Source organism: Lepeophtheirus salmonis, chromosome 13 (assembly GCF_016086655.4).
Source record: "Lepeophtheirus salmonis chromosome 13, UVic_Lsal_1.4, whole genome shotgun sequence".
Classification (NCBI taxonomy): Eukaryota; Metazoa; Arthropoda; class Copepoda; order Siphonostomatoida; family Caligidae; genus Lepeophtheirus; species Lepeophtheirus salmonis.
In genome coordinates, this window is record NC_052143.2 from 9,902,946 (window position 1) to 9,915,287 (window position 12,342).

At 30.7% G+C, this 12,342-nt stretch overlaps 1 protein-coding gene and 1 long non-coding RNA gene across 7 annotated transcripts; one reads left to right on the top strand and one right to left on the bottom strand.

The window, feature by feature from the left end:
• On the bottom strand, nucleotides 1-4,961 carry SF2 (splicing factor 2). 3 transcript variants are annotated; one of them, XR_011783212.1, is made up of 4 exons: nucleotides 4,292-4,779; nucleotides 4,068-4,240; nucleotides 3,724-3,966; nucleotides 1-452 (listed from the first exon to the last, which is right to left on the bottom strand). XR_011783212.1 is itself a non-coding variant. In XM_040723630.2 (3 exons), exons 1-3 carry the CDS (start codon nucleotides 4,653-4,655, stop codon nucleotides 3,784-3,786), a joined length of 720 nt encoding a protein of 239 aa, XP_040579564.1. In that variant the 5' UTR covers nucleotides 4,656-4,779; the 3' UTR covers nucleotides 3,301-3,783. The 3 variants fall into 3 exon arrangements, 1 of the variants encoding a protein (XP_040579564.1); XR_005868021.2 differs by lacking the exon at nucleotides 1-452 and adding an exon at nucleotides 648-2,860 and having other exon boundaries at nucleotides 4,292-4,961; XM_040723630.2 differs by lacking the exon at nucleotides 1-452 and having other exon boundaries at nucleotides 3,301-3,966.
• Nucleotides 4,962-6,085: 1,124 nt separating this feature from the next.
• On the top strand, nucleotides 6,086-10,167 carry LOC121128486 (uncharacterized). Of its 4 annotated transcripts, none has more exons than XR_011783216.1 (6): nucleotides 6,086-6,476; nucleotides 7,690-9,374; nucleotides 9,427-9,518; nucleotides 9,606-9,774; nucleotides 9,839-9,894; nucleotides 9,940-10,167. It is a non-coding gene; the product is annotated as an uncharacterized lncRNA (long non-coding RNA). The 4 variants fall into 4 exon arrangements; XR_011783214.1 differs by having other exon boundaries at nucleotides 9,960-10,167; XR_011783215.1 differs by having other exon boundaries at nucleotides 9,606-9,894.
• The last annotated feature ends 2,175 nt before the right edge of the window (nucleotides 10,168-12,342 follow it).

Consider the following 12,342-nt stretch of genomic DNA (forward strand, 5'->3'; position numbering starts at 1 on the left):
TTAGGTTGCGTAAATATAGATCATTATAATATTTCCACTAAAAAATTAAATACTTATGAGTCTATATAATTACATAATTTATGTCAGGGAATTAAAACAAGTTAATAGATGCTTTATATTTAAATTAATTGATTTGTATTTACTTACAGTAAACAGGGAAATTTTTCTTCCAAATTATGTACGCCATACTATAGTAGTGAATAATATTGAATATAATCTTTTATTCATTATATTATTTGAGAATTGTTATTACAATGTCTATATTATTAACTATAAGTATATTTCTCACAAATTATTTATTTACATGATTTAAGTGTTTTTGTTTTTTCCCGATTATATTCCATATCCCTTTCTCGAATCTGTCACCACATTTAGTCTCCCATCATGTTCTCATTATAAGCATATCTTGGTGAAACAGCTCGCCTTGTTCTTCAGAATACACCCCATATTTACTTAAAAAATTTTCAAATGAGATAAATACTCACTCTAATATAAGCAATCTTTTGTAAATGACATACAATAATTTTTTTACTCAAATCTTAGGAACATTAGGACTTTAAAATTCAAACAAAGCAAGTACTAAAATTAGTCATTGTGTGGAAAACAAGACTCATACCACAATAAAAATTTGATAAACAAGGCTAAAATTGATCCTGATAAGCTGATTTATTTCAAAAGAGAACGGGAAATGACCCTTCAAATTTCACACAATAGGAATTTATATTCTAATCCAGATAAAGTAGAAAAGGTTAAATTCAAGTATTTAAAGGGAGCTAATATTCGGGATGGAAATTCGCAGAATATTGAAGTATTAGGAACAAAATTGTCATTTTCCTTGTTTTAAATTATGGATTAGAAAACGTTGAACAGAAACTTTTTAACTCCTTCGATTTGCAAACTTTAAATTGAAGAACTATATCTATAGATACCAAAATTTAAATTCGAATTAATCTTCTCATTAAATGATCAACTCAAACGACATGAAGTTCGATGTATATTTGATAATAGAGTGGAATTCGCTGAGTTATCCTATTCAAATATTAATACCTTGCAAAAAGCAATATTTACCTGTGTTAATGAAATTGGAAGTGAGGCTTCGGCAGCCATTGCCATGTTGGCAAATAGCTATTACACCAAATATCAATAAATTTTCAATTTGATGGAAGTGACTCTTTTCTACAAGAGATGAAAAAAAAAGTATGTGAGGGAATGTAATATTCGTTTATAGCTAGGAACATCAATCGACTAATTCAAGCTTCTTTCAAAGTTTCCACGTTGTAAATGTAAAATACTCCGGCGAAGCAGGACAAGCCATTGGACTATAGCCATTAACCAATGTATCCTTGAATTGAGCTCCTTAAGTCACAAATATAACAATTAGGTCCCTTCGTTTAATCTGTTTTCAAACTTTTGGATTATATTTTCCAACAAAATAAAAATTTTGTTAGCAGAAATAAACACTTACATATTATTATATTTCAGGACCACTCTAAATTATAAAAATGCAAGACATAATGGGAATGGGTCTAACTTGAGTAAAAAATTAAATATTTGTGGTCGTTGTTGAAAATATACTTTTTATGTTACGTTACCATTGTTGACGTCAATCATTTTAGGGGCCTAAACAACTAAGTTTTTTTAAAAGAAAGAACCTCTTTTTGATTAATATTAAGGAAAATAGTTAATTATTGTATGTCAAAATGGGACCAAAAATGGAAATAACCTTACTCTTGTACCTTAATTGTCTAGCTATATTAAGTAGCTAATATGGTATTAAATCATTGTACAATCTTATTTCCATATTGTAAATAAAAGTTAACTATCACAAAGGAAATAATAATTATCCTTTACTCGTCCCTAAACACTGCAAACTTTTTTTTTGTACAAATCTAGCCATTTTAGTAGACTTAATTCAATGAATCATAGGCATCAAATAGTATTCAATGCAGGTGTAATCTTTTATAATTATCAAAGCCATTTGATGAAGTTTCATCTAAATTTATTAGATTGTCCATTTTATGTAATAAAAGTATCAACTTAGAACCCCAAAGACTGTGTTTCCGTAAGTCATGATGCAAGTTGTTAAATCAATGGTCTGTAAGCTTATTTTTTGAGAAATAAAACCAGAATGGTATCAACACATATCCATCTTGTAGGAAGGGGATTATCACGGCGTGTATATATAAAAACGAAAGCGTGTTTACAATCTGAAAAGTTTTATTATTTGAGAATAGGGCGCAAATAGTTCTGGCCTCTTCAATTCAATAGATGAGCCGTCAAATTAGTTAACGAAGAACATTTTCCAATTAGATAATTAAAATTGCGAATCTTGGTCAATCCTTTTCGATAGAGATGGCCGTGCTAGGTGGAAGTGTTCATTAACATTTAATGTATATTTTAAACTTTATTTCCATTTTACTAAAATTTGGGTTTCATTAAGTAACAAATAAAACCAAGCATCACTTATTCACATATGTATATCCAATTAGATTAATTGAAACCATTAGAGTGTGCTAACTGGAACTGATCATAGAATTGTCTTATTGAAAATAATTTAAACTGAATGTAAGTCAATCCCGATAATCCTTAATTATGTTGATCCTGGCAGATCCCGATTTAAAAAAAAAAATCCTTTTATGTACTCAAAATACTATGATAAAATCCAGTTATAAATCCAAATATCCTATGTTCAGAATGAAATCCTGTTCTAGAAATGATAAATATTCCGTCCTGAATCCCGAGGTGACTGATCCGAATCTCCTGGGCTTCAGAATGGAAATCCCGATTTCAATTAATATCCCCTAAGAATCCCGTCCTTAATCCTGGAGTGAAAGACTCCTTATGAACATTTCGAATGATGCTTGAAGGTGAAACATAAAAAAATAGAAAAAAATGCTACCATTAGTATTCTTAAGGGCTATTATTACTAAAATTAACTTTGATTTTAAAAAGTTAAGAAGCACTCTGCAATTAACTTGTCTCGTCTTGTCAATTTAAACAACAAGTATTGATATTAGTCTTAAAAAAATCAAGTCGTCTGAACTAGGATCGTAAATAAAAATAAAGTGGTACATAAAACCATCCATTTAAGGTATAAATAACAACAGTGGATGTGAAATAATTATTGAATTATTACTTTCCCTGAAACAATACCATCCATAATTTTTTTTAAATGTAAATCCTAACAAAAGCAGGATTAAGATTCACTTAATTTATATCTTCTAAAGATTTTTTTTTTTTTAGTGTATTTAAAAACATAAGAATATCAGTACAGCAGAAGACAAACGGAAACCAAAAATGTGAATTTAACTATTTCTTCAGAAGTAGTTGATTAATAATTCATTTCAATCAAAATTAAAGATAACAAATACCCAATTGATTTATGTAAGCTCAACATGGCTACAAAAATGATGGCAGACAAACTAACCATTAAATTGAGTAAATAGCTCAAAATTATTACTTTGATTGTGTTGTATCACATAATCATTTAGAAAATGAAATCGATGAAATAAAACATATTTTACAAAAATATATATGTATGTATATATAAAAGCTACGCTGCTCAGGAAACAAATATTTCAGGTGTATTGTCAGCGAGCAAGAAAAAAATAATAATTTTGAGTTGTGTGTAAACATGTATAACGTCACACTCTTAAAAGGAATGCCACTTTTTTTTTTTATTATTAAGAGCTCAAAATTTTAATATGTCAGAAAAATTGGAACCTTTTTGTATAGCCAAAACAATCCGTCTGTACAATTGTGAAAACTTCAGATATAATTTAATCATGTGCGCGACCCAGAGCGAGACCTAGATCTCGAATTGGAGAAACTCCTTTCACGATGGACAGGCGAATATGTAGGAGACCCTCTCCGCCTTTTAGGTGTTCTACTACGACTTCTCGATCTGCTACGACTTCGATCACCTCCTCCATAGTCTTCTTTTATTCTAACATAAGATGTCTCACCCTATGAAATAAAAAGTATAGAACATTGTGGTTAACAAGAATGCAACTTAGTTGATAAAAATGGATGCCATCGATTTGGATGAACATGAATGAAGAAATCACCTCGTGAGACTTAAATTTGGTATCATTTAACTTTTTGATAGCGTATTTCATGTCCTCATATCTCAAATATTCACATGCACCCGTTCCATCCTTGTACACATCCGCAAAGCACACGTCGCCCGCTTCTCGCATGTGATCCTTTAAATCTTGCCAACTCCCGCTCGGCGGCAGACCTGCAACAACATTCATTAGCTCAACAATCAACCCAAACTCAATCTACCAACCAGAAACAACGACTCGGAATTGGGATCGTCTCGTGGGAGGCCCCCGATTCCGTCCTCCGTCTCTGCTGCTTCCTCCACTCGCACCGTCCCCTCTGCCTCCACTTCGCCCCCGGAAGGACCCTCCACCACCACGTGGAAACTCCACTCTCAGTTTGTATCCATCATAGTCATACCCGTCCCGAGCGTAGACCGCATCATCCGCATCCCGGTGATCCTCAAATTCCACGAAGGCAAATGGCGGACCACGACGATTCTTAAGGTCGATGAATACGATTTTCCCATACTTGTAAAATAAGTCCTCGATATCCTTAGTACGAATATCTGGAGGTAAATTCCCTACGTAGATCCTAGTTTCACGAGACATTCTTTATAAGATGAATAGCGGAAGAAACAAGATGGCTGAAGACTCAACTCCTTCTAAGGCAAACAGTAGGCAACTCAATAGACAACAGTCAATATTACTACTACGTCTCTTCTCTTTTTTTCGTTCTTTCCTTTTTTCTTTCTTCTTCTTTTTCGCCGGCCAAACTACTCTTTCCTCAAATTTCCACCAATAACTTTCCTTCTTCTTCTCTCTCCTTTTACTATAGAATTCAATTTCATTGGCCAAACTCCCTCTTTTACAGTGATACCAAAAGGGATTACAAGTCCAATTAAACACAATATATAGCCTGGCTTTTAATCAAAGATATATTTATTGTTATTTGTTAATGTATATGTTGTGTACAAGTTCCAATAACAAAATGAAAGAAATAATTTTAAATGAAAGATTGACAGTTCTTGACATGAGAATAATACAATAGTTGAATATACTATGAATTATTGATTACTAATGATGTAATTTTAAACTATTTTAATACAAATTACTAAAATATAAGTATTATCTGATACTCATAAATATCTCTATTACTCATAAATATATTACACCAATTAGTTTTAGTATATCAAAAGGAAATGATAGTATGAATTAGTAGTTGGTTATTAGAATGATCAATGTTGTAGTTAAATAAGGTATTTTAAGATAAAGAAATGGCAACTTGTATACTACATATATACTGTGTTGTATAGAATGTAGTCATTATATTGATTGACAGTCCGTGTTTGTTAACAATCAATGATCATATACTACATAATATATATGTATATACAGTGAACTATAATAATATTCAGCCTTACATATTGTATGCTAACAAATTCGTAGATTTGGTGTTCCGGCCATTTAAAAAGATTGAAGGAGAAGGGGGAAAGGAGAATCATATTTCACTATACAAATAGTGGATATGGAAAAGAAAATGATTTGTAATTACCATACGTATATAACTATATATCATTGATTAGTCCTAGAAACACACATAATTTGCCAAAAAGTCTATATTTAATGAAAAATTCAAAAAAATATATTAAAAAAATGACAAATTTGTATTGTGGAAATAGGAGTTGATAGAAAAAAAGAAGGATTTACTAGCTGACACAAAGTACAATGGTCAGTTTAAGCTATAAAGTAACTTTTTTAGCTGATTGTGTAAAATAGAGTTGGATCAATATTTTATGATACTTAAACATTTGTACTCAATAATTCTTTAGGGTAGATGTATTATTTATCACTTAAGTAAGTCATCAATGATAATGCTGCATTATGTGAAATACTTAATGACAAGGGATCAAAGGGATTTTACAATGCCTGATTAATAATCATTATTTAATCATTATGTTATGAGCATAAAAAGTAGGGAGGTAATCTTATCTATAAAGGATTAAAAATATTAGATATGGCTTCCATCAAGAGAAAATTTAATCATAAATATTATTTTTCAAATGAGATAAAGATTTGCATGGACTCTATCCAATAATGACTATGTGATTCTATTTTATAAGGTGAATTAACTCATTTAAATGATGCAAGTCATTCAATTTCATACCATTATAATCGTCGGTGTTATTATTATTTCTTCATTCAAAGTTGGTGCCATCAAGAATCAAAATTTGGTGTTTGTAAGGAATAATGTTAAAGGAGGTGTCAGTCGTACAAGTTTAGTCAATACCACAACAGCAAAGGTTAATTGCTACCATTTCTCATGGCTTGGGCCCATGACGTCATCGACATCAAGTGCTGACCTTAATCTAAGATGTGAGGAAAATTTTAAAGAAGAAGAACCTTGTTTCGAACCTCTTGTATACACAATAGGTAATGTATTGACTAATAACGTAATTTAATCGATATAAAAAAATTGTCTCTGCTACACAATATATTATGTCGAGTACAAGTGGATGAGTGATATAATGATACTGTTAATTTAATAATAGTTGATACATACGTGGCCTGTCAACACAAAAACAAGTCATTATGATTTTTCTCAAAATTAAGTTTATATTATATTTTTGTTCTTCAGCGAATTATCGTTTATTTCTAACAGCAAGTCATTCTGATTAACCTTTGGGACGCATTGCAAATTGCACTTAAAGTAGTCAAAATTAATCTTCTCAATAAAAAAAGGATGGATTTTAATTTTGAACGACTTTATCGGGGCCAATATATGTATCTTAATTCAAATAAAGGTTAGAAACGTTAGATAAAATTTTGGGCATCTTAACTTATTCCACGAATCAGAATACAAGGCCTATAATTGACGTAAGTATGTCTATGAGATATTGGCCTGCATATATGTATGTTAACAACATATTTTTTCCTGTTGAAGAAGAGGGAAGTTTTTTATTCAAATATCAAGATTGAAATAACATTAGGTATACAGGGTTCGGAAGCAAAACGTGGACTGAATGACTGATTTTAGAAAAATGTCAATAATTTTTTTTTTGATAAATAATTTTGAAGTTTTTTTAAACAAAACTTTGAGACCCGACCTTTATGAACATGTTCACTCAATATGGTCGCCCTCAGCAACAATCACAGCCTCTAAACCGTGGCGGAAAGCACCACCCATTAGAGTACATTATTACCTTTAAATCTATTTTTTGTTTGTTTTTTGTAATAGTTTAACAAACCTGCCTGCATGTACCTATATATGAAGTAGACAAATAAATTGGGATTTTCTTCTTTTCTCGATTTTTGTTCAAGAATGTTTTAATGGTGACGCATCACATATAAGCTCCATATAAATCCCAACTTGTACAGAATATTGATATTTACTAGTTGAGAAAAAAACAACAACATTAATTTATTCAAATGTTTAGGTTTGAAACGGCAAAATGGCTTCATGCTTGAATACCCAACTATAAAAATGAATTACTTACACTATATTTGAACACTTACTTTAGTTTTACTATTTATTTACTTTACTTTTTTTAAATTTTATTATTCATGCTCAATTTATTTTACAAAACTGCATTTACGTACATCATTAGAAATAAAGAGCTAATGGTTACAACTTTTCTACTTGAAGGAAAAGATAACGAAAATGGACCGAATACCACGATCATTGAAGAAATATGTGAATCCACTGGTGAATGTAATCCACTTTGTGAAATTTCGGGAACTGATATGTGTATCAAATTGGTATATTATAAATCATCTGAGGGAGGTGTGGACTCCTCACATTCATTTTGTGGTACCGTAAAAGGAGTTTTACCGATTGAGGGATGTCATTATCAAAAAATGAAAGATGGAATGGACGTTCAAGCCTGCTTCTGTTCTACAGATAGATGCAATGGTTCACAAAGACTATCCATTAGTTACTTTATATGTTATATTCTTGTAACTTTAGCCCTTATTAACCCCTTTCTTATAATTAATTAATTAGATAGTAATAATTGTCATTAAAAAAAACTTGTGTCCAAATAGTTTTGAATAAATTTTATAAATGGAGCAATTGAAAATAGTTATTTTTTAAATTCTATTTTATTGACTTTTCGATAGCTATAAAAAAAATACATTTGTAACTGGAAGAGGATTTATATATCTTTTGTTATTCGGGATAATTTAAGATGTAATGAGTATTGACTCTTAATTTTTTCAAAATAATTTTGGGGAAAATTGACAAGTATTTTAATCTATTGCTAGCTGTAGTTGCTTTGAGTTATTAGGTGTCAACGAATAGACAAACTTTTTGTTTAATGATATAGATTCTCTTTATTAATATAGAATATAACTTCCAAACAAAGCCTCAGTATTACTCTCCGTTTTTCAAAAAGACACTCACACGTTGTTACTCAAGAATGAAAGAATTATGATAACAGTTTAACAAAATAAAATAATAATATTGTTCAGGCTGCCAAAAACAACAACAACAGCAAAACTTTTAATATAAAAAAATGCTTGGGATTTATAACCCTAAATATTTGTACACTCTTTTTTTTTTAATATGACGACCTGAGCCTACACACCATAGAGAAATTGATTAAATGATCACCAAGAAAGAATATTCTACAAATAAGAAAAACATGAACGCCCTTTTGGGATAATTAACTAAATTAATCAATTGTGACTGTTGTCTTTTTCCCATTCTACATAATATCTTCTCTACTCACAGCTGGTGATAAAATACAATCTATGTCTCTAATACATTTATTTTTTAAAAGATTAAATTTAGATAAGATATTGTTTAACATATATATTTCTTTCTGTATCCTCGTTGATCTACCTCATTTAAAGTCGCATTAATTATTTTTTATATGAACTACCTTTTTTTTTTTAATATGACGGGCTGAGCTTAAAATACACACGCTCGTTGTTAAAAAACAAACAGACTGACAAACTTAGCTTTAATAATGTAGATATTGATATGACCTACTGACTGCGGAATTTTGTTTGCATTTTGTTGTCAAATTAATTGGCTTAATTAAATTATTTTATAAAATAACTATTATTCAGTTTGAGCTTAGGTTTTAACTCAATTGAATTCTAATAATACGTCCAACAAATAAATTAAATATGAGGGGTGTCTGCAGAATTATATATATATATTTATTTTTTGGCATAATTTGATGAAATGATCTTTTTTTAAGATAAGAAATCTTTTCGCCCATGTTTTCTTATTAAATTTTTTCTTCTAGAGCGATTTTTTTTAAATTCTTCATTTTTCACAGACGCCCTGAGTATGAATACATACATTGATCAAGGAAATATTGAGTATTTATATTTACAAAGCAAAAAAATAAATGAAGAACTTCTCTTTTTCTAGATTTTTGTTCAAGATTGATTTTGATTTGACATACCACATCCTTCGGTTTGGAATTAAAACCGACAAAATATGAATAAAGCATTAACATTAATGTATGTATTTACACTGTACTACATTAGATAATAATTTAATTTAAATATTATTTCCTCTGTCTTCATAATAACTTATTTCCTATGTAGTCAGTACTCAACAGATCACATACTATTTAAAAGTACAATTATACTACTCACAAGTTACAACATTCAACTTAATCACTTAAATAGGACATGCCATAGCACGTCATTGCCTTTATTATATGTAAATCACAACCTTTCCGCCAAAAAAGAAACCAAAAAAGTCCTGAAATCAGTTAGTAGTTTGTCAATTCACAGTTTATAAGGAGTTAATTCTAATTCAACCAGTCACCTTTCAGAACATTGATTAGGTGAAAAGAAGAGGAAATATCGACAGCTGATAACAAAATACAGGGTAATTTTATGTTATATAAGTCATCTTATTATATTAATTTCCCAGTTCTTCTACCCCATTTGTAGCGGGAGCGCTTGAACCTTCGCTTCCAGGTTTCTAGTACTATATGGAAGAACTCAAAATTACAACAATGACATAACATAAATTCAAAAGGTCATACACAATATGGGGCCAACAAATAAAAGGACTTAAGCCTTCCTTTATATATAAAAATTATCATCTATTGCCTAGTTTTAAAACATAAAGGACCCTAAAATATATTCTAAAATATGTTATCACATCGTTATAAAATCTTATCTTATTTTATCGATAGAAATACAAATGTATAGCTACATTTTTAGTAAGATATTGAAAATTAATATTACAGGGTGACTCATAAGTCTAAGAACAGAAACTTACGCTTAATATATTTCTCCTAGACGAGTGCATATTTTTTAATTCTGTTTGTTGCATATGATTTATGCAGTCTCTATCTTTGTTTGTTGCCAGACGAACTTTTTTGTAAAACGTGTTCTTGAGCCTCTAAAAACGACATCGTGAACCCGAGGCGCACCATGATTATGCTTCATTTGGAAGGGAAGAGCTGTTGGACTGTTGTGAAGTGGAGAAATTAATAGACTTTGATTTGACCTTAGGCTAGGCTTTATTTAACTCATTATAACACAGTCTTATTAGTTTGAGCTAATCACAATTATTTCTTTCTTCTCTTTTAAATCAGAATACAAAAAAAAAAAAAAAAAAAACATGCGATTACTATTTTAGTGGTGCATCAGTAAAATACTATAGACGAAATTTATCACATTCTCCCCGGCTACTTTGAAACATAATCTACGAGATATTTTGGAGGATTTTGTTCCTTTCTTAGGACATTCAAAGATGTAGAACCAATATCTGAAGAAGCTGATCTTCCTCCCGACAATCCATGTTCTGATATTTCACAGTCAGTATTTTTTGAGACATCCTATCCATAGAATGTTCTTCTTCATTGACCATAGGCTCACAAATAGGGTTGTCAATTGTAACTTGAAAAACGGAATCATCCCGTATTTAGAAAAAAAAGTACCCGTCCCGTATTGAGCTGAAACGGGACGCACGTTGTCCTGTAATACGTTGAGTTTAAAAAAATGGTTATTAAAATTCAATTGGAAAAATAAATATTCTTATTTTATTCAGTTGTTTCTGTTTATTATGAAAGTGAATTTGCTGGATAATAATTTGTTTTTCATGTGTTCATGTCACTCAAAACTATGTATCTAATTCAATTCAGGGTCAAAGACTTACAAAAACCGAAAAACTTAAAAAAATTGGTTTCTAACCGTCCTTTGAAAAACGGAATTGTCCCGTATTTAAAAAAAAATAAAAATACCTGTCCCGACCGAGGTGCCCCCTATTTATTTTTCAGAGAGTTGGTTACACACTCACAACTATCAGTGTCAGGTTCAGCTTTAGTCCCATCAAAATCGGTGGCAGGATGATCAAGTTCATCATTATTTCCTATCGGAGCCAGATGCTTTAAGGGTATATTTTTCTATCGTCCATCATTTTGTTTAACAAGGGCATATGATGATTAGTTACAATTCTTTTTACTTTTTCTAGCAGAGAATCATCTTAGCTTCTACGAACATGTACTTTCATTATATCTTTGTTGGAATTAGTAAGCCAGGAAGGAATACTTTGACCAGAAGTTAATTTTCGTTGAATTGAAAATGCTCACACAAGAGTGACCTAATGCAGTGGAGAGGATCAGGTAAAACTTTTTCCCAATAAGACACACATAGACTCTTGTTTTTCAATCCAAGCTGTACCAATCTCCTGGTGCCGTTGAATATTTCATTTTTTCCATTGCTTTCAGGATTATAAAAATAAGTGATAGCAATCCTTTTCAAAAAGAAAGAAAGAAATCTTTAAGATTTTTAGACATAAATACAGTCCCTCTATCTGGATGTATAAATGACGGCATTCCAAATGGTAAATGTCCTTAGAATCTAAACTAAGACGTTCATAAAGTAGTGTTCCTTTAATCAGTATTCCCTCAATTAACCTTAAAAAACAAGGCTTTATTTCCAAACAAGTTCGACAGTTCAAATTAACTTTTCTTACTTCTTATATTGTAAATTTCTAATTTTAACAGAAAAAGCAAATCGAGTGATTCCAGGATGGCATAAGTCATTATGTATTTCTCAAACCTTCCACTATGAATATTTCATAGGCTTCTTTTTCACCTGAGGAGTCCCTCTGCTCACTCACGGATAAGGTACAAGAGAAAAAAGCTATTGGCCGACTGTCTTAAGTAAGAGTAGCCATATGGGATGATTCGATGCATCCGTTTCGACAAGGAAAGGTTTGGATGATGGTAGAGTTTGCAATTTCCTCCCTGATAAGATCAAAGGCATCTACAGCTTCAGAGCTCAATGGAAATGAAGCAACAAGTATAAGATGTCTCTCTTT

Coding starts and splice junctions, on each gene's coding strand:
- SF2 (XM_040723630.2), bottom strand. CDS start 4,655: ATGTCTCGTGAAACTAGGATCTACGTAGGGAATTTACCTCCAGATATT. Junction 4,241..4,291: donor ATTCCGAGTCGTTGTTTCTG/GTTGGTAGATTG, acceptor ATGTTGTTGCAG/GTCTGCCGCCGAGCGGGAGT. Junction 3,967..4,067: donor CCAAATTTAAGTCTCACGAG/GTGATTTCTTCA, acceptor TTTATTTCATAG/GGTGAGACATCTTATGTTAG.